At 37.1% G+C, this 20,989-nt stretch overlaps 6 protein-coding genes across 11 annotated transcripts; 3 read left to right on the forward strand and 3 right to left on the reverse strand.

Moving 5' to 3' along the window:
• The first annotated feature begins 90 nt into the window (after positions 1–90).
• On the forward strand, positions 91–2,761 carry LOC105685494 (ras-related protein Rab-14). The gene is made up of 7 exons (XM_012399616.3): positions 91–303; positions 615–728; positions 816–942; positions 1,089–1,206; positions 1,286–1,404; positions 1,491–1,559; positions 1,743–2,761. The coding sequence occupies exons 2-7, from the start codon at positions 623–625 to the stop codon at positions 1,858–1,860; spliced, it is 657 nt and encodes a 218-aa protein (XP_012255039.1). The 5' UTR covers positions 91–303; positions 615–622; the 3' UTR covers positions 1,861–2,761.
• Positions 2,762–3,195: 434 nt separating this feature from the next.
• On the reverse strand, positions 3,196–6,475 carry LOC105685491 (RNA-binding protein NOB1). 3 transcript variants are annotated; one of them, XM_048652203.1, is made up of 8 exons: positions 6,266–6,475; positions 5,907–6,039; positions 5,618–5,829; positions 5,151–5,538; positions 4,731–5,065; positions 3,999–4,660; positions 3,632–3,827; positions 3,196–3,474 (listed from the first exon to the last, which is right to left on the reverse strand). In XM_048652203.1, exons 1-6 carry the CDS (start codon positions 6,335–6,337, stop codon positions 4,400–4,402), a joined length of 1,401 nt encoding a protein of 466 aa, XP_048508160.1. In that variant the 5' UTR covers positions 6,338–6,475; the 3' UTR covers positions 3,196–3,474; positions 3,632–3,827; positions 3,999–4,399. The 3 variants fall into 3 exon arrangements, with proteins under 3 accessions (XP_048508160.1, XP_012255037.2, XP_020707810.2); XM_012399614.3 differs by having other exon boundaries at positions 3,632–3,891; XM_020852151.2 differs by lacking the exons at positions 3,196–3,474; positions 3,632–3,827 and having other exon boundaries at positions 4,561–4,662; positions 4,732–5,065.
• LOC105685490 (E3 ubiquitin-protein ligase Su(dx)) lies at positions 6,208–13,359 on the forward strand. 3 transcript variants are annotated; one of them, XM_048652201.1, is made up of 13 exons: positions 6,208–6,228; positions 7,637–7,775; positions 7,867–8,325; positions 8,418–8,814; positions 8,893–9,124; positions 9,204–9,514; positions 9,593–9,835; positions 9,924–10,083; positions 10,172–10,446; positions 10,519–10,744; positions 10,820–10,916; positions 10,997–11,196; positions 11,305–13,359. In XM_048652201.1, exons 2-12 carry the CDS (start codon positions 7,718–7,720, stop codon positions 11,167–11,169), a joined length of 2,631 nt encoding a protein of 876 aa, XP_048508158.1. In that variant the 5' UTR covers positions 6,208–6,228; positions 7,637–7,717; the 3' UTR covers positions 11,170–11,196; positions 11,305–13,359. The 3 variants fall into 3 exon arrangements, with proteins under 3 accessions (XP_048508158.1, XP_012255034.2, XP_012255035.2); XM_012399611.3 differs by lacking the exon at positions 6,208–6,228 and adding an exon at positions 6,476–6,827; XM_012399612.3 differs by lacking the exon at positions 6,208–6,228 and adding an exon at positions 6,476–6,762.
• Positions 13,265–15,110, reverse strand: LOC105685493 (HCLS1-associated protein X-1-like). The gene is made up of 6 exons (XM_012399615.3): positions 14,899–15,110; positions 14,586–14,675; positions 14,357–14,511; positions 14,119–14,269; positions 13,722–14,032; positions 13,265–13,645 (listed from the first exon to the last, which is right to left on the reverse strand). Exons 1-6 carry the CDS (start codon positions 14,961–14,963, stop codon positions 13,536–13,538), a joined length of 882 nt encoding a protein of 293 aa, XP_012255038.2. The 5' UTR covers positions 14,964–15,110; the 3' UTR covers positions 13,265–13,535.
• Positions 15,111–15,361: 251 nt separating this feature from the next.
• On the forward strand, positions 15,362–18,219 carry LOC105685642 (solute carrier family 17 member 9). Of its 2 annotated transcripts, XM_048652204.1 has the most exons (9): positions 15,362–15,615; positions 15,755–16,101; positions 16,168–16,341; positions 16,648–16,780; positions 16,947–17,043; positions 17,117–17,282; positions 17,366–17,524; positions 17,607–17,750; positions 18,079–18,219. In XM_048652204.1, exons 1-8 carry the CDS (start codon positions 15,530–15,532, stop codon positions 17,744–17,746), a joined length of 1,302 nt encoding a protein of 433 aa, XP_048508161.1. In that variant the 5' UTR covers positions 15,362–15,529; the 3' UTR covers positions 17,747–17,750; positions 18,079–18,219. The 2 variants fall into 2 exon arrangements, with proteins under 2 accessions (XP_048508161.1, XP_012255342.2); XM_012399919.3 differs by lacking the exon at positions 18,079–18,219 and having other exon boundaries at positions 17,607–17,766.
• Positions 17,762–20,660, reverse strand: LOC105685641 (elongator complex protein 3). The gene is made up of 10 exons (XM_012399917.3): positions 20,451–20,660; positions 20,239–20,312; positions 19,890–20,131; positions 19,616–19,819; positions 19,255–19,508; positions 18,970–19,159; positions 18,685–18,902; positions 18,355–18,615; positions 18,094–18,275; positions 17,762–17,983 (listed from the first exon to the last, which is right to left on the reverse strand). Exons 2-10 carry the CDS (start codon positions 20,255–20,257, stop codon positions 17,907–17,909), a joined length of 1,647 nt encoding a protein of 548 aa, XP_012255340.1. The 5' UTR covers positions 20,258–20,312; positions 20,451–20,660; the 3' UTR covers positions 17,762–17,906.
• Positions 20,661–20,989: the final 329 nt, after the last annotated feature.

Here is a 20,989-nt window from a genome sequence, read left to right on the forward strand (position 1 = left end):
AAACGCGTTTACTATCCTATAATTTAATCAGGTACCTAACGAATTGGTAAATAGTAATGTCAGTAAGTTTAGAGTTTGACGTTTGTTGTGAACCAGTAGTTGTTCGCTGGCTGTAGTCTGCCATATTGTCTGTGGTATACAAGATTGTTAAATAATTTACTTCATTATACAAACAAAACTGTTATTTGTAGATATAGCAGAGAAAGTTTAGATATCAGAAAAAAATCGATCTGACAGCAGAGTCTTCTGCTGATTAATAGATCCCCAATCTTAACTAATAGTTTAAGAAATACGAAAACAAAGGTGAGCTACGTTTACGTTTTTGACGTATCATTTTTTATTATCTTCGTTGGTCATCATCCTTGCCTGTCACGGGCGTTTGTGTAGCGTTAATATCATTAATTAAAATGACTCCTCAGTAATTGACATATCCAACCCCAAATTTCATTGTGAGACTTTGAGTATGAATTTGAATTGTATTCCTTTGATATATGAATTAGAGATAATTTTCAAGTTAACCCTTGAAATACCTTAATGATTATCAATTATTCTCCTACATTTTTCTCCATCCTCATAACAGAGAATGTTGAATTATTTTGGTCACATATTCACAGGCATCAAGATGTCGGCAGGACCGTATAATTATTCCTATATATTCAAGTATATTATAATAGGCGATATGGGAGTAGGAAAATCTTGTCTGCTCCATCAGTTTACTGAAAAAAAATGTTAGTACAAAATGATTACCTAAACCCATTACTCAAATCGTTTGAAAACTTGTCAATAACGGAACATGCTAATTATTTGTCATCCAGTTATGGCAGACTGTCCGCACACCATTGGTGTAGAATTTGGTACAAGAATTATCGAGGTAGCTGGTCAGAAAATAAAGTTACAGATATGGGACACCGCTGGACAAGAACGCTTTAGAGCTGTAACTAGGTAAATGAATAGATTACTCACTGTTTTTTTCACAGTGGTTCACTGTTCTTCTCTGTTCAAGCCAAATTCGATTTATCCCCATTCTTTCGTGGTGCAATAAGTAAGTTATTGATCCATATCCAAATGAATTTGAAATATTTTGCCAGGTCGTATTATCGAGGTGCTGCTGGGGCTTTGATGGTCTATGATATTACACGGCGTTCTACTTACAATCACTTGAGTAGCTGGCTGACTGATACCAGGAATCTTACAAATCCAAGCACTGTAAGTATGACTATTTTCAATACATTCAAACAACCTGTTCCTTTATTCACAATATTTCCTCATGATATTTCAATTTTAGGTGATATTTTTAATTGGAAATAAATGTGATCTTGAGGCACAACGTGACGTAACTTACGAAGAGGCAAAACAATTTGCTGATGAAAATGGCTTGATGTTTGTCGAAGCCAGTGCCAAAACGTACGTCATATTAAAATAATTTTCCTTTTTATGAAATGCGTAACAAAGATACAACATATCTAAAATACGTTCTTCTGATTTTCTAGAGGACATAATGTAGAAGAAGCATTTTTGGAGACTGCAAAGAAAATATTCCAAAGCATACAGGATGGCAGGTACAGAATACGAAAAAAAGACCGAATTTTATTACTCGGATGTGCACAAAAGCTAACAAATTTTTATTATACTACATATATCTCGTTTATCTTTCTGGATTTACTTCTACAGTTAATAGTTATGTGTATTATTTATTAACACAGTTGTGTTCAACGTGTGTATGTAAGGTTTGTTTCCGTTAGATTGGATCTTAATGCAGCGGAGTCTGGTGTACAGCATAACCCCAGCCAACCAGGGCGCACCAATTTGCAAGGAGTGTCTAGCGAACAGCAAGGAGGAAAAGATTCCTGCCCCTGCTAGGCCCTCGAATTCTGTATATAAGTCCACTAATTCATTAATATTAATGATGCATATATTGTTTACATTAACTATAGTAACCCGTCATTCTGCTGGATCTTATCTTTTTTTTCCAAACGGAATCTTGAGCTGCACAGAAGAGAAAACGCACGTGTATTGTGAGTTTTTTTTATTCTTTTTTGTTGCTGAATTTCCACCATTTTTATTTATTTACGTTATTTTTTTAGAATAAAATTATCGTCCGATTCCAATTAGCTATTCATTTATTTGTTGCATAAAAATAAATGAAATAGGTGGCAATTCGGGCTCAACAGTAGGAGCACGATTTGCTTTGTCTTGAATACACCTAGTTATGCTACTTGTTGAATAGTTTTGCAGAAATTGAAGAACATTGAATTGATAATGTATAACCGCGTCTAAGTGAGAATAAATATTGATAAAATAACGACTATTTATACCACGTTAAACACCTGAATATAAAATACAGGACTAATATTGCGCTCCTAATTGGAGAAAAACTTTTTCTATACCTTCTCAACTTTTTCTTTCAAAAGATGTACACATTGTAACTGTAGATCAATGCTCTGAATCAAGAAGTTTATCACTCATAATCAGTCAAATATCTGAGGAATCTGAATCATGGTGCGAGCCTGTGCAAGTCTCTGCGCAGGGCATCAAATAAAGATAGATTGCTCGCAGACTACTCTTGAGAGAAAATGAAAATCCTACCCAAAGAGTATTTTAAAAGGAATTTGAATAGATTTAACAGCAAATTTGAGCTTACTGTCCTACTGTTATGAGATATTACTTGTTCACGTTCCACTTATCTTTAGACTACATTGAAAGATGTTATATGAATGTATGATTATGTTTGATTTGAATAGAGATTTGATATTAATGCAAAGAGAGCTATGTAGTTTTCATGAATCTTGAATAGAAAATAATATTTATCGGTACATATATTTCAATTCTATTTATTATAACAATGATAATTGATAAGTATCGATATGAATTATTATTGGTATCATCATTTTTATTATTATTCTTATTATCAATATTATAAAAGCAAACGATGTAAATAAAAATTCCTGGTAGGCAGGTACTCGACATGCTTATTGATTACTGATATTTTTTTATTACCAATGTGAGGATGGTATAACATTCTAACATTCTAAGAATCTAGTAGGGTCTAGTAGCTCAAATGAGAACTGATTGTGAGAAGAGCGAAGTGCTGATGGTCAAACGATAGTCTGATTCACTTCCAACATAATACACTTGAAAATTATTTTTTTTATGAAGAGATAGGTGAGTGTCGCAGGTCAGCAAATACTAATTGGATAATATAATACATTCAATTATTTATTGTTTCAAATGATGTCAAGTTCTGTTGGGCGTAAAACTATATTGGATGCTATTACAAGGTATAAAGTAAATGCATTGAATTCAGATGGTTGGTTCAGTTTTTATCAGTGAGAGCAAGAAAATTATGTAGAATAGCGTCGGTGACGAACTCATTTAATAATCTATGCAGTAATAGGCGGCATTAAGTCGACTCCTTGACATTCTAAAGCGATCTTAACCCCTAATCCGAAAATAGCAATGCTCTTCACAAGTGACCTGAAACAGAATTAATTCACCATTGTATCCTCCAACTTTCAACATGAACATCATGAACGTACATCGAAAAATCTGTATCTATGAGCGAAAATTATACTAAAAAGCAGACAACCATTCTTATAAAAAAGACTAATCGTACAATGATAATTATACTTACCATTTAAATGGATCGTGATAGATGTTCTTCAGGAATTTAGTCACATTTGTCATCGTTGATTTTTTTGATTGTTTTGTTTCGAAAATTAGTTTCGATGCGATTTTTGCCAACAATTACTTCCAGTGAATAGTAGTGCTGAACACTTCTCTGGTTTTCACCAAAATTTTTAGCTAACCTCCTGAACCACCAGCAAGCGCTACACGCGACGTACGTACAGTGGAGGGGGAACATGGCGTCATACCATTAGGAATACAAAATTTCTATTTATTACATAATTAATTAATAGATTAATTATGTAATAATAAATTATAATTAATTATGTATAATTTATTTTTTTCAAGAGTATATATGTACATTTTGTACGTACGTAGTATTTGGTATGATGTTAAGCTACTCATGAATAACGGATACCAAGTCACACGGTGTTTTCGAAGCAATTCGAAAGACCATAATTTTAATGAAGTTAATAACGATATAATGACTGATAGAATAAATTCTGATGTCAGAATACCATGACTGTGTTTGACTCCACATCTATATTATGAAATGTGTGATATTGAAATGGAGTATGCAAGCAGAGCTGCAGCATCAGCTCACACTCGCTCATGTACTATGCAGGTTAATCTCAACACAGTATTGGCTGTAGCTACAATAACGTACTACCTTGTCTATTCTCAATGATGATACAACCGATGTCTCTTACTTCTCATAGATATTATTGAAAAAAGTGTCTAACAAATAGTTAAATACATTATTCACACGGTATAATCATTTCCTTTTCCTTCTGGCTTGGTTGGGATTTTTATTCATCCAATGCTTGATATCTGCGCCTGATCTAATCCCAAGCATTGCCGACTTGGAATTTATATCGCGCATAACAAATGGAGAATAACCAGCAATATAATCATCGTTCAATGGGTCATTTTTTGTTCGAGCTAATCTGGTCGGTCGCTCATCAGGTCTCGGTTGATCTTCAAACAGAATTGGATAGTTGACGTGCTTTCCACCTTTCGGCGTTGGCAAGGAAAACTGAAACATATGCATTATGTTAAGAAAGAAATTACAGTGAAAAGATGAAACGTGAAATTAAATGCGGCACCTTTTTTCCCTTGGTTGAAAGCGGCTTTCGGGAGTTGATATGGATTTGTTGTTTCCCATTCTCATCTAATGAGACTGCGACTTTTTTTAGAGTTTTATTTCCACAGCTGGGACAAAATTCCTTGGTCATAATGCTAGTAGTTTTGAAACATGTGTAGCATCTTAATATGAAGGTTCTCAGCTGTTTGATTACTCTTCCATCTAAGCTCACAACTTGGAGACCAATTTGTTTCAAGACATTCTGCATAGCGAAATCTGTAGTAAGACAAGCCACTCGAACTGGTTTTTCTTCAAGAATATCCGAGTCCATTTGTTTCTTCACTTTGACAATGTTTCCTGGATAATGTATCTCATCGAATCAGTATAAAGTCGTGTTTCCATAGAAAAAATATAAATTGTAGTAGATTTTGGAAAAGCTTACCGGGAGTTATCCAGCCTTCGTCATCACCTTCACTTTCGTTCTCTTCCTCACTTTCTTGGCCCTCGTCATTCGAACCATTGGTTTTTGTTGCTGGTGCTAAAATATCATCAACATCATGGTTCTGTTCTAGTTCTAAATCTTCTGGCTTGCATTTAAGTGCAGCAAATCTATCGGCTAAGCTGTCCTCCTCTGTGTTTTCCATGTCAGATGAAGCAGTCTCATAATCAGATACAGACGAACTGTCAGACATATCATCTGGCTCAGGTTTTGTGTTCTTATGCCAATCTGCTGGCGCAGCTTCTATGTTCGATGATTCATCTGTATTCAACTCTTTAGTTTCTGTCCCACCCATTGCTGCGTAGTTTTCCACAGGCTCATTAGGTTCTTTCTGTTAAAATTACAAATATTTGGTAAAATGTAAAATAATGACAACCATTATTAGCCCACCGGTGCTTAGTATCTCTTACATCATTGTGAGGTAAAAAGAATCCAACCACGTTTTGCGAGTGATCATCGGGAGGCTTGATGCTAACATTTGAAGCGACAGAAGTTGTGGGAATATCCTTCAAGTGCTGAGTTCCAACTTTTTCTTTTTCAAGCTGATATGTCAGAGCAATGACGTTAATGTCAGTGGCTGAAAGGCTGCGATAGTCTCCGGTCTTTTTTGAAAACTCTGTGACTGTGAATCATGAAGATATAAAGCAATAAACCACATTGAGTGATATAGTAATAATAGATTGAATAAAGTTGTCTCACCAAAATGAATGTTCTCTGGAAAAACATCTTTAATAATTAGATCATATGGTAAAACGACAAGTCTTCTGAGTTGTCGTTTGTTTGTGATCTCGTTTACCACTTCTTGAGCAGTTATTATAGTAGTCGCAATGTCCTGTAGGTACAAAACAGTTAAGCTTCAAATATTAATTACATCAGGATTTGGGCTCAAATTGATATGATATCAAGTGATTATCATCTTATCAGGTAGGCTTTCTGATAAGAAATCGTCGGTATAAATTATCAGCAAGGATGGCATAACCTAATTAGGACATTAGTGTCAATGTGACTTTTGAATCGTCAGGTCAGTAATAAGTGTATAGATTTATCATTTGTTGTACCTGTATAGCTGCATTTCTAATGAAAGCACTGGTATCGACAATAAGATATTCTACTTTATCGCCAGCCCTCATTTTTGTTGAATGAAGAGAAGCTTGACACGTGAGATGTTAAATTAAATGTGGATATGCATATACTGAAGGGTCTTTTTAATGTTGATAGTTCTACAGCCACGGAGTTGTAACTACGCGGCTCATGTGAGTCGCTTGTGTTTTATCTGGTTTGATATTTCCGAAAAAAGAAAAATACCGACCTCTGAATTAATATAGTAATATATGACAAAAATTAGATGTGACAAATTGTGATGATATAAAAATTTTTCTTGCCCTCTGGAAACCTCCACAGAGGTCCAATTATTTAACAATAAATTTATCCATCTCACGGTGTTACTCGCTCTTAAGATCTGACGTATAGCAAGATGGCTGACGTCAGATAGTGAAATTTGGTGATAACGAGTACTCAAAGTGTTTTTGCATCGTAATTCTGTGTTTTATAATCGGTGAGCAGGAGCTAGCGATGTTTCAAGACTGTACGCGTCTCAGAAATTTGTTTTATACTGTTTAGGTTCGTATTAAACAAGAAAATCCCCCGAATCTGATCCATGACGTTCATATGACGAACCAACCATCCGCGAAACGTCAGGATTAATGCCCCTTGAATTAATGATAATTCGTGCTGTTTTTTCCGCCTTAATATTACCACCCAGAAAATGTATCTCGTTATTACTGAAATATTGAGAAAGTTTGTGTAAAAAGGAAACAATAGTGTGCTTAAATCGAACTTGTTTATTGATTCATAGAGATTTCACACCCTTTTTCCATTATCTTGTGTCCATTGAGAGTTTTGAATTATTTGGCTTGTTACACATTTTTTTGTGCACCGCAAATTGTATCCAAGATCACAAAGTCAGATATGTATTTTTTGGATGTTTGTGACTCTCAGGTTTGTTGTTCGATCCTTTCACGTGAATGATTTAACTTTGCTAACTGTCGAACGAACTAGAGAATCGAGACGTTCATCATTTAGCTAAGGAACCATTGTCTCTTTCTTTGTTTTTATTCTTCTGATTTTCAAATTTCGTCATTTCAGCAAAATTAGCACATCTCGTTATTTCAGCTTGATGTAAATTCCTGCTTGAATCGTCTATTGTTTGTTATAGTCTTTTTTATATTGTACAATACTTGTGTACATCGATATTTAATAAATAACGGATGTAGTCATGCAATATTAAATCGGAGAAACTTCTGAGGATTCATCTAAAACGAAATCAATTCAAATCCAATTTACAAGGCTTTGTTTTACATGGACACTTTGATAATTTGCTTGTTCATTATACCTAAGGTATGATACAATGATAATATTTGTTCTTACAGGCATATGGTGCTTGTAAATATCATTCTTAATATGAATGGTTTCTTAGCATCATTTTCTTGAACTACATCTAAAGGCAAATCATGTCACAGTGTGAAGTGGAGGCTCCGACTCCCGGGTTCCACCAGCTCAGCATTACCGGTAAATCACTTCGCCGCTCTTTTAAGAAAGCTGCTTGTTTTTACCAAACTACTCAATGATTAAAATTAGTTAATATCTAATGTGATTTTAGTTGAAGCAGCCCTATTGCGCAATTCATCATTTTTGAAGCCAAATCCATATGTTGAATTTTCGGTGGATGACAAAAGCCCCCGTAAAACAGAAATTGCTAAATCTACATATCAACCTAAGTGGGTAGAAAAATTTACAATTCTTGTGACTCCCTACTCTCAGCTACATTTCAAGCTGTTGGATCACAGTACTTTTCGTAAAGATGCTTTAATTGGAGAGAAACGTATAAACTTGTTCCAAGTTCTATCCTATTATAGTGGAAAGTTGGACAATGTAGAATTGACTTTAGATTTGATGAGTGAAAATAAGCATGATGTCTATAGCCCACCGTCAAAGGTTGGAGAGTTAGTGACCTTGTTTGATGGACTGAAAATTGACATGAACGAAGTGACACCACCGAACACATTTGAACAATTTCGATACAATCCAAGCATTGCTAGCGGAGCTGTAACACCGTTAGGTAAGCCTTCACATGATAATATTCATCATTCCAATTCCGTTCCTAGTTTATCCTGTGAATAAATTACAAGTGACACCGTATTTTATTTCCAGGATCCTCGAATAGTGATTCCACGAATAATAGAAGTATCCTAAATGGTGGTGTAAGAGGCCGCATGAGATCGCATGGTACAGAGAACGCAGCACCTCCTGTTCTTCAGCCAGCAATGCACCGCAGTTCTACAAATATTCTTCATAATCCTAGTCATAATGCAAATCAGCCCACCAATAACACTAACAGCACTCAAATTGTTGGCCTAACATCTCCGATGGCTAATGGAATTAGCAATCATCTTGTCGCAGAGAGTACCAGTGGAACTACTGGACCACCACTTGGACAGCCAGCATCTGCAGGACCATCTGGCATCCCCGGGGAAGTTGAAAATGGCAATCAGCCGGAAGAGCCTCTACCTGCTGGGTGGGAAATGAGATACGACGTTTATGGCAGAAGGTGAGTGGTTACTCTATAAAAATTAGAATAGCCTGCACGCTTGAGCTTTTGCTAACTATTTTGATTTATATCTCGCAGATATTATGTGGATCACAACACTCGCAGCACGTCTTGGGAAAGGCCACAGCCATTGCCACCAGGTTGGGAAGTCCGAAGGGATCCTAGAGGCAGAATTTATTATGTAGATCACAATACGAGGAGCACTACATGGCAGAGACCTAACACAGAAAGGCTACAACATTTTCAACATTGGCAAGGAGAGCGGCAACATGTTGTCCAGCAAGGAAATCAAAGATTTCTTTATCCTCAGGTAAGCTGCTAATGAAAAAACGCGACGATATACCGCATCCTCAAGCTCTGTCTTTTCACGCTTTATAATTTGTTTATAGGCTCACGGTGGTCAAGCTGCAGTTGCTGGACCTTCGACAGCCGTTGTTGAAGAAGATGATGCGCTGGGGCCACTACCTGCCGGTTGGGAAAGACGCAAACAGCCTGAGGGACGAGTTTATTATGTCAATCATAAAAATCGAACAACTCAGTGGGAAGATCCGAGAACGCAGGGACAAGAGACTGGAATGGATGAGCCTCCTTTACCTGATGGTTGGGAGATTAGATTGACAGAAGACGGGGTGCGATATTTCGTTGACCACAATTCAAGAAGTACAACATTCCAAGATCCAAGACCAGGGGCACCTAAAGGGTATAATGAAAATTAGTTGTTTCTCAAGAATTATGACACAGATGAATCACAGAATTCTGCTATTCTCCCACCTTTCAGACCAAAAGGCGTCTACGGAGTACCGAGAGCTTACGAAAGATCTTTTCGTTGGAAGTTGTCACAGTTCCGGTATTTGTGCCACAGCAACGCTCTTCCTAGTCATATAAAGATCAGCGTTACTCGGCAAACCTTATTTGAAGATTCTTACCATCAGATCATGAGATTACCAGCTTACGAATTAAGGCGAAGATTGTACATTATTTTCAAGGGTGAGGAAGGTTTGGATTATGGTGGAGTGTCTAGGTGAGTTTTCAAGGTTTTCAAACATTATTAAATTGAACTGTGAATATCTGGTGTATGTACCGATAATATTGTCTCTTTATCTAAACAGGGAATGGTTCTTCCTGTTGAGTCATGAAGTTCTGAATCCCATGTATTGTCTCTTTGAGTATGCAAACAAAAGTAACTACAGCCTACAAATCAACCCAGCATCCTACGTGAATCCCGACCATTTACAGTATTTTAAATTCATCGGCAGGTTCATTGCGATGGTAGGTTTTAAATAATTAATTCATTGTTTGCTCACAGCAGCTACGAATTTCAAGAGTTTATACTTTACACCTTTATTTCTTATTTAAGGCTCTTTATCACGGTCGTTTCATCTACAGTGGATTCACAATGCCTTTCTATAAACGAATGTTGAACAAGAAGTTGATTATGAAGGATATCGAATCAATAGATCCTGAATTCTATAACTCCCTTGTATGGATAAAAGACAATAACATAGATGATTGTGGTTTAGAATTGTATTACAGTGTTGATTTTGAAATACTTGGACAAGTAATCCACCACGAGTTGAAGGATGGTGGTGATAAAATTAGAGTCGTTGAGGAAAACAAGGAGGAGTACATGAGGTAGGATTTCCGACTTTGAATCAAACTCACGATCACCTGCTCTGCCATTTTCTCTATTCTCCATTTTCTCAGACTGATGACAGAATGGCGAATGACGCGAGGGATCGAGGAACAGACCAAAGCTTTTCTGGAAGGATTCAACGAGGTCGTACCTCTTGAGTGGCTCAAATATTTTGATGAACGAGAACTAGAGCTCATGCTTTGTGGTATGCAAGAAATTGATGTCGATGATTGGCAACGAAGTGCTATTTACAGGCATTATACTCGTAGCAGTAAACAAGTGCTCTGGTTTTGGCAGGTAATTGAAATTTTGTGAGCATAAATGGTAACTTATTCAACTCGAAACAACCTAAGATTTTAAATTTCTCCATAGTTTGTGCGAACAACAGACAGTGAAAAAAGAGCCAGGCTGCTTCAGTTTGTAACTGGAACGTGTCGTGTACCGGTTGGCGGATTTGCTGAACTAATGGGTATGTTTTAAAATGTGTTATTCAGAAGAAAAAAAAGGTAGTGTTATTTACCACAAATTATCAACGGTATATTTACTTAGGGAGCAATGGACCACAAAGATTTTGCATAGAAAAGGTGGGCAAAGATACGTGGTTGCCTAGATCGCATACATGTTTCAACAGGCTAGACCTTCCGCCATACAAAAGTTACGATCAAATGGTCGAGAAGCTGAACTATGCCATTGAAGAAACAGAAGGCTTTGGTCAGGAATGACCGCTCAGAGTTTTGAAATGAGAAATGGTAAATGAGTATTCTTAATTTCTTTTTCTTTACCATCTTGAATTCTGAAGCTTAGTGTGAAGATGGCCATATGCTAACAGGTATGTTAATTTTATATTTTGTTTTCAGAATGAAGTCAAACTGCACCAGAGTGCATTGCACACTTAGGAACCAAACGTTAAAGTTGTATAAATACTTCGTTACATTAATAATTAATTGTATACAATAGGAAGTCTATAGTCTTCTTGCAACGCCGGCGGAATCAATGAAACTCTTTACTTATTTTCACGGTAGCTACAGTGGTGCTGAACCTTTTTTTAAGAATAAAAATATCCCTCTCAGCATGATCATCTTCAATAATAGTATATCTCAAATACGGGCTCGATCACTACTGGTAGTTGATGAAGAAATATATCGGAATTTTCGCATCTACTGATATTCGTTTTGTTTGTGTAAATTTTTTAAAATATGTCAGTATAGCCAGATCTCATCTTATTCTATCAAACCTTTGATCTCTGGTCTGCTCCATCTTATAAATAAGCTGCGATTCGAGAGATCTAGTAATATTTGTTCCACCGACATTGCATTTTGACTGAAGCATTTGAAATAAGATACATAGCTGTGGTAGCCAAAATTAGGCGCGATTTGTCCCATGAAACAGTATTTGGGAGACTTAGCCAAATGTTGAGGAATTTTGATTGATATGCGTAGAAACTGTCGAAAAAAACAACTTTTCTCAATTGAAATTGTGTGATTGCACAGCAGCCTACCATCCTAAAAATATTAACATTTCGTTGATGTGCCCCGAAAAGTTGTAAACTAATTCCAATAAATGACACATCACTGCATTCCAATGAAACAGCGAAACACCACGATTTCCATTCAGCAGGGAGTTCAGTCGAGAACAAGTATCGTCCGTCTTTGGTGATTATGTTAATTAGCTAATGAGATTATTTGATGCTTTCTATGTCCCACCAATCTGGAGTTTAAATTCCTCGTGATAATAAATATTGTACATAATGGAACTACGTATAATAATTTGTGGTATCTTTCAAGTTATTGGCAAGCAATGATTTTAAATAAATAATTATCTGCCCTATAGGTATGTATGCTGGAATAATTGGTGTTAATTTTTGAAAGGAAGTATCATCTACTTTGCTGACAATTACTCGCAGCAAAACATAATTAATGATCGTTTAATTCAACAATTATTGTTACAATAGGCAGATTGGATTGAAAATAAATTCGTCGCTTGTTAATCACCGTACACATATACATATAAATATAATTATATACATATATATACATAAAGTTCATGGAATAAAGCACCTCTGTGGATTTATTTTTTGATTCACTTACTTCTTTTTATGAAACTTTGCAACATAATTGATGATCAACTTATTCGATCGATTATATCTACTTACGAGGTGATAGAAATATTTATCTTCTAATATCATTTTAGCGAGTAAATTTACTTCTTTACAATTTTAACGTAGTTATTTTTGTTAGATTTATATTATTATACGTCGTACGAGTTTTGTTATTTGTTGACAACAGTATTTGCTGCAACTAGAAAGCAGCTGTAACTTCATACATCCGAAAAACATCTCATGTGTATCGATTTATAAGTCTTGAATTGTTACCTTCGTCATGTTATTTCGCCGATCGCCTAATATTGTTCATATAAATTAGCAACGTACGAGACACTGCTCTTATTTCCTTACCAAATTATTGATGAGTTAATAGTGATTGTAAAATTTCGATAATATTATCAGAACCTTGCCGATTGAACTGTTTGTAATTTGAAAACTTTATCCTGAGTAATGTAACAATTTATTTATTTTTTTACATTATATTAGCAGTGACTTCTAACCGTGAATCAGTAGCTGTATATAGCTGTATTTGACTTTGTAATTAAATTTTGAAGTATAGGAATATTTATTATCCAGGTTTACCTTTGTTTCGAGATGCACTATACAGTTTAATTTATAAATTGCCAAATAATAATTATTCCATTCTCGTACGAGTATATTTTTGAAATTAGAATGAGTTATTTTTTTGCTGAGAAGGAATATGGTACAGTCATACGTAGAATAGTACAATGGATTTTATTAGATTGTATATAATTATGTAACATGTACAGAGCATAAAAACAGTGAATAAATTTTTAGCTGGAAAATATAAGGGACGTTTTTTGCTCAATAAACAATTCGTCAACCACGTATTTTCCTTACTTTTATTTATACTACATTTATCGGCACTATCAACTCTAGTAGTAAATCTGTTCAATTCCAAAATTACCTTGGTATCATATCACTTTGTTATACTATGTACATACGCATGCTGTCCCATTTCTTCATTTACAATTTTGGATTTGGTCCAAATAGTTTCTGCCAAGGAAAGTAGTTAAGGGGATTTCTCGTGTCTCGGTGATCATCGGTTGAATTTTCAAACGGCTCTGACAGTTCGGCTGAAATAATCGTGATTGAAAATATAGGAAATCCGACTAATGTTAAAGTTTTTTTTGTATAAATTGATTTACTCACGATTAAACAGATTCGGAGAATTTATAGTTTCAGTTTCACTCTTTTCTCCGTTTTTATCTTTCTTAATGATAACAGTGCGGGTTTTATCTCCAATCTGATGTGTAATCGTAGTCTCCTCATTTCCATTCGAGTCTTTCACGGTACGATACTGCTCAATTGTTCCATCAGGTTTTCTGATAATTTTAGTGGAAACTGATTGCCCAAAGGAGTGAAAAACGAATGGACGTTGACGAGGTGTGTTAGCATAGGAATCCGTACTTTGTAGGGACGAAGGATCCTTCCAGACTTTGGATAACTCGTCGCTGGTGATTCTACAAATAGAACATAAAAAAAATCATAATGAGTAAAGCTCTGCATTTCCCCTAGGTGATAACCCTTGTCTAGACTTTCGACACACCTTCCATCCAGGTCAATATCTAATTTTTGTTTTTCAGGAGGGAGATGGTTTTGTGGCTCCAGTGTTTCATAACCAGGTTTTAAAACTTCATCCCGTAGATTTGATTGTCTGGGTGGTTCAATTGGTAGTGGATGCTGCAAACGATCTTCACCTATGTAGATGCAAAGATTCACAAATTAAAAACCAATACCATTGACATATCTTACCTCCTCAAGAGCTCACAAAAAGATAAACGTACTTGGATTGCCAAATGGCGACATTATACCCTCATGACTAAAGCCAAAAAAGTTTTTCAGCATGCTATCCATTTGTGTCTCGAAGTACCGGGTTATTTCAAATGGGTCGGTATAGACGTTGAAACGCCCTGAGCCAAAATTTCCCACCCCAGGATGTCTATAATAGAATCAAATGTAAGAATTTATTTCCATTATTTCGTATGTTAAAATCACAGTAACTAGGTATTATACCTGAAGTCATCGTTGTCATCATCTTCATCCTCGTCAGTTTGCCAAATAGGGTTCCTGAATTCATCTTTGTGTTGAGATTGATCTTCGAATCTGTGAAAAGGATTGAATCAACTCCTGGTTTGGTGATATTATACAAGAGAAGCAGAAATAAGAGCTATAAATTTTGTTGAGTGTCGGACAGAGTTTTTTCGCATTATAATGCCTGCGGGCCTTGGTGCACACTATGAATCAAGGTAAATTGGAGACAAATGCTTGTGCTGTCAGTGACGTGATTTTGATAGAATGTAAAAAATTGTATACATTAAAGACTCACCCATAGTTCGGAGGCTCCCGTCTTCCGAAGCCAAATATATCTCGGAAAAAATTATAAAATGACATGTTGTCAATTTACAAACACCAGTTTAACTAGTTTACCGTGCAGTAACTCACGTCGAATCAAAAATTGCATCACGCTTTTTGAAGTCTCGCGATTGTTTCATGGCGATCAATCTACCGTGGCACTAGTCATAACTATGCTCAGATTGGTGAATGAAGATTCTTGAAAATGACTGATGAATGATCAGCTGACTCCTGACTGATCAAAATCTAGTAGATTCACATCTCAACAAAAAAGGTAACAGCACAAATCTTATAGATTGTTATGCGATAATTATGCATGACGGAAAGCCAATAAGTGCATGACCCAGGTTTCGGATAAAGAGAGAATATCACAATTACTTAAGAGGTTGGGAATTTCGTGTCTTTTTGAATTATTTGAATGAAACTGGGTGTCGCGCACGCGTGCGATTCCGACGGTGGCAAAATGAAACGCGTCAGACAGGACAATCGTGGGATGACAACATTCTCGTACCCATCAAGTATGCTGGAACAGAGGCCGTCCAAGCGAAACTACTCTCGAATTAAAGTCCAAATCTGCATTTACTGATTGAAAATAACGAATTTCTATGGATAAATCAAGCATCCAGGAAGTTGTAGATACTGTAACAAACTCATCGACTGCAGAGTCGAAAATAAACCGATTCTGGTCGAGGTAAGTTCTTCGTTATTTTTCAAGTATGAGTTTTCACTTTGTAGAAATTACAGAATTGTCAAACTAGAGATAGGCAAAAATTAACGTATGTCAATTAATCGACTTGTGTCGCGTATTATCAGTGCTTTCAATTTTTTAGAAAAGAGAGACGGAAATGGTTCTTGATATTACTCTATGGAACATGTTTGGTATATGCAACAAGAACTTCAGTGCCACTGCTGATGCCTGCAATCAGCAAAGAGAGACATTGGTCCAAAACAGATTCTGGTACAATATTATCCAGTTTCTTCTGGGGTTATACATTGACCCAAGTGGCCAGTGGATTTATCAGCGATCGCATTGGGGGGCAAAAAGTGATATTCTTTGCCGCAATCGGGTGGTCTCTCACTACATTCTTCATGCCTGAAATTATTTACACCTTCACAAATAACGATGCTTCGATCAGGCTTGTGGCCTCAATCCGCACCTTGAATGGCGCCTTTCAAGGTAACCAATTATTTTCAATGGATGTTTTTTGGTCCTTATATTGATGGTCAACCACTGTCATTTCAGGAATGCATTTTCCCAGCATGATAAGTCTGACAAGCCAGCGTTTACACGAGGCCGACAGAGCTTCATTCTTCAGTCTCTTAACTTCGGGATCAGCCTTAGGGACTCTTCTCACTGGATCATTGGGCTCGTACTTGTTGGACAATTATAATTGGACCAAAGTCTTTCAAGTCTTAGGTGATTTCCTGATCGGAATTTTTTCTAAATTTTTCACAACCGATATTCACATTGTTGTAAGTGTGGTTTCTGATAACAAGTAATCTAGGTGTTCATGAAAGCTGTTGTAATTTCTTTCAAGATATATTCCAGTCAGCCTTCCTAATACATAATATGTGCCTTTGTGTTAATTTTCAATTGCATTAACAAAGCTTAGTAATAGTAATGTGAACGTCCATTTTGCTGTGCATTCATCGGTAAAGCTTGGTAACTAACACAGATTTTTGTGTTGTTTGTTTATTTGTTGCAATACAATGGCGAAAACAGGTGGTTTGGGTTTGCTGTGGACGGTCTTACTGAGCTACTATTCATTTTCACTAATGCAAAGAGCGGCTCCGAACAAATCCTTGACTGCCAACTCCTTGCCATGGTTTCAACTTTTGTCTAAGCCACCATTCTGGTAATCATGGTACATACCTAGATCTTAAACCACTAACTTTCAATCTATTAACCGAATCTTCACTTCCCTATCCAGTAGATGGTAGGTGATCCTTCATTCTCAATGTGTATGTTATATGTTATCGACTCACCCGTGAACATTGAAATTTATCGTTTCTCATTTGTAGGGCTTGTGTACTCGGTCATGCCTGCCAGAATAATTGTTTCTTTGTGTTACTTTCGTGGATGCCAACATATTTCCACGATACATTTCCCGAAGGAAAGGTATGAGTTTATGATCTTATAAAGACTTTCCAGTAATTCATTATAATTTAATCCAGCGCTCTTGATCTTGTAGGGATGGGTCGTGAATATGGTCCCATGGCTATCTTTGCTGCCATCCACTTTTCTTGGAAAGACGTTATCGGAAAAATTAATTAAGACTGGCTACTCCGTTACCATGACAAGGAAAATTATTGAAACTATTTGCCTAATGACACAATCGATTAATCTTCTGATTTTGGGTGAGTCAAGAATCGTTTGAAATACATAATTATGATTTCATGGGTCGTGCATCAGATATGAATCACTGCAATTTTTTTTTCAGCTTTTGTAAGCAGTTTTCAAGGTGCCATATTTTGTCTAGCTCTGATTATCGGTGGTACAGGGTTCCATAATAATGCTATTGCTGTAAATCCATCTGACCTTGCACCGAGACATTCTGGTAGTGTTTTTGGATTGATGAATACCGTTGGCGCAATACCTGGTAAGTGGTTGGAATATCAGGGAATCCTAAATCCACTATATCTGCATTAAAATACGACTGCTACATATTATCGATATTACAGGATTTCTCGGAGTTTACATGGCTGGTCATATACTGGAACTGACACACAGCTGGTCTATGGTATTTGTGATTACGTCAATGATCAATGTTCTGGGATGTATCACTTACTTATCATTTGGATCCGGTAACGCTATGATTTAATAAAGTAAGGCACACTAAAATGTTTCAGCTACTTTATCATAGTTCGCAAGTTCGTTACACGTAAAGTTTAGGTTCATCAGTACAGCCTGAGTGAATCAAGAGTCATGACCAAACTTATTGTTAGTAAAAATCAATCGGTTTTGAGCGCGTTGAATCAATGTCAGATCAACATTTTCGACATGTACGGCCCGTCCAATTCGTAGCCCATCTTCCGGTAATAATTGCGTGTTCCGACACCTGTGAATGAAAAACAGAAATTCTTTCTGTAGATCTGGATTAAGGTGAAGAAAAAATCTAGAAACTATTTCTCCAAACCACGTCTGTTATTTTAGGGATTTTTTACCTACCTGATATGACCGCAATCTTGCGAGATTGATGCTCCTCCTTGGCAATGCGTTCAGCCTCTTCCATCAACAGCGTGCCAAAACCCTGATGCTGAAATTTCGTTGGATCCCTCGCGCTTACAGGGACTACACTTCCGTAAACGTGTAATTCACGGACTATCGAACATCTTTCCTTCAATTCAGACCTGAGCACAAGGCCATATCAAGTTCAATGAGCCAAAAAGTACATTAAATCCCACGCCACTCACACTGGAGCTAAATTACCTGAAGGTTTCATTGGAGCATTTCCTAAGTCGGAGTAGTCCAACTAAAATATCCTGAGTAGGATCCTCATAGGAGAGGAAGGTCTCCCAACCATTGTTGGCGACATAATCGCGACGGATCAACTCAACTTCGTATGGACGTACTTTATGGTGAAGTTCTTGAATTCCCACTTCTCTAGTCCTGACGTCCCTGCAATCTGTTCCCAAATCTTTCATTCTGGCCAGCGCTAATTCGCGAAGATTACCATGTTCCACACCAGAGCTAAAAGCAGTTTGTGTTTGGACAAACGGTTATCCACAATTCCTAAGATATAACGGTTGTTCCATTTACCTAACGAGAGGCATGGGGATATCCCGCTGTACTCGATACACTCGAGTCCACGGAGGCACTAGCGAGAGGATACGAGCGATGAGGTCGATCAGAGTACTCGGTGAGTAGCTTTTATAGCGTCCAGTCTTCCATAACTCGTAGAGCCCAGTACCACGTATCACAAGGGTCGGATAAATTTTTAATCCATCTGCTCGGAATGCTGGGTTCTCAAAAAATTCCTAGAAAAGCAGAATCTTTGTTCGAAACCATTGGAATTCGTGTAAGTCTCAGCACGGTTTGGCTTACCATAAACTGTTCAACATCCCGTTCAATATCGACATTCGGCAAATCGGGCATCATATGTGCTACAACTTTGAAACCTGCATCTTTGGAAAGCTGGAAGCTTTCGCTAACAGCCCGCACAGTATGTCCTCTATTAGTATCACGTGCAATATCTTCATAAACAGATTGAACTCCAATTTCGAGGCGGGTACATCTATTATAGGATAACGTAACAAATACAGCTGGTATAGTTTCACAGTTTTGATGTATGTATCGAATTTCAAATGATAAAAATATATCTTTGCATACCCGTATTTGAGCATGTCGGAGAGATGCCTTTTAAGGCAGTAATCTGGACGCGTTTCTATTGTGATTCCTATACACTTTGTCTTGCTTCGTTCCGAGTATTTAACAGCTTCCTCTACATTAGAGCTCACATACCCCGACAGAGCATCGTGCAAATTTCGTATGAAATAATCTCTATAATCTTCTGGTAAGGACATGAAGGTACCACCCATTACAATGAATTCTACCTTATCCACGCTGTGGCCCAATTGCTTTAGCTGTAAGAGGGATTCAGAAAACTTTATCACCTCTACAACAAACTCAACATTGCACTATCCAAACAGAAAATATTTCGTTTTTAACAATCATACTGCATGATACTAACTTGTTCCACACGGTGTCTGGTCTGCAAAAAAGGATTGTATCTGGCCCGTATTGCCCTCATCGATGTGGGCTCATAACCAGTATACGACTGAGTGGAGTATTCAAAATCCGAATCTGGTCCACCGGGGCAATAGACACATATATTCCCTGTCATGTTGATATGAGGGCATCTATGCGGCTTACACATTACAGCAACAACAGCAATCTGAACAATAAGAGATGTAAATAATCTAAGGGTGTGGAAATTAATGGTACATAAAAACAGATGCACTCACACCACTAGCGGTTCTGATAGGCTTTGCTTTGAGCTTAGGCAAAAGGATTTTCTTAGCATCCAAAGGTACGGAGGCTATTATATCAACAAGTCTGGGGGATGATTCAAGACCATATTTTGAAGAGATTCTGGTCTTTAATTTGTTCAAATCAATGTCTCTTCCCTCTTGGTGTGCCACCAGCAGTTGTTGAATAATTTCCCCAATGGTCATCACCATACGCTCTTCCTTGGTTTCCGTATATACTGGAGAAAAGGAATTGGTTAGGTTAGCATAACTTTTTTTAACGATAGCAATTGGAGCCAACCATATATGTTGAGCTTCACAATTCAAGAAGACCTGAATTACACACCTCTACTCTTCTTGACCATGATTCTAGCCCTCACGAATTACCTGACTGAAGCAGATGATGGATGGGTTAAAATGCTAGAATGAAGATCAAATTTTGGTCATTCCACGTGTAAGATCTAGTAATGTTGATAAAAATTTATGGCCTAATTATGATTGGTTTCATCACGTGCGCTTTGCAAGAAAAAAATTAATTAAGAAATGACACATTCTAACCACAGATCACAGATATCATTTATTTGCTAGGCAAATCAACTTTTTGAGGCTGCGACACTGCACTTTGACGCTATAATTGATCTCGATGAGAGATTATGAATGAATTCTCTCAATTTTCTCTGATCTGAGAGGTGCCCTGCAAACGTCAGTTGCGCGTGGAGTCATACACGTCGAGGTGAACAGAAGAGATCATCAGAGTGCCAATCAATGCAATCCAGCCGCACCATCCTAGATTTATTCCTAATTTTTTCCTGATTATTTCCCGATTCTCCCTATTTATTTTTGATTTTTTAATTACCTTTTCAATTACCCTATCTTCCCCGCCGAAGAAGTGACAGGCAGCGCCGAGTAGCTTAACATGAGCCCGCGGAACTTGCGTGAACTAAAATTCCAAGTTTCTTGCCCCTTGACTCACCGAGACCCGCCTTACAGCGGAGGAGTCGCGTGTAATGCGGGTGCATCTATCATCAGGCGCTTTGGTCGCGGACCCGCGTGTAATGCGGGGGTGCATATCGCTAGGTGCATTGAGGGGCTGGGGA

Source organism: Athalia rosae, chromosome 3 (assembly GCF_917208135.1).
Source record: "Athalia rosae chromosome 3, iyAthRosa1.1, whole genome shotgun sequence".
Lineage (NCBI taxonomy): Eukaryota > Metazoa > Arthropoda > Insecta > Hymenoptera > Athaliidae > Athalia > Athalia rosae.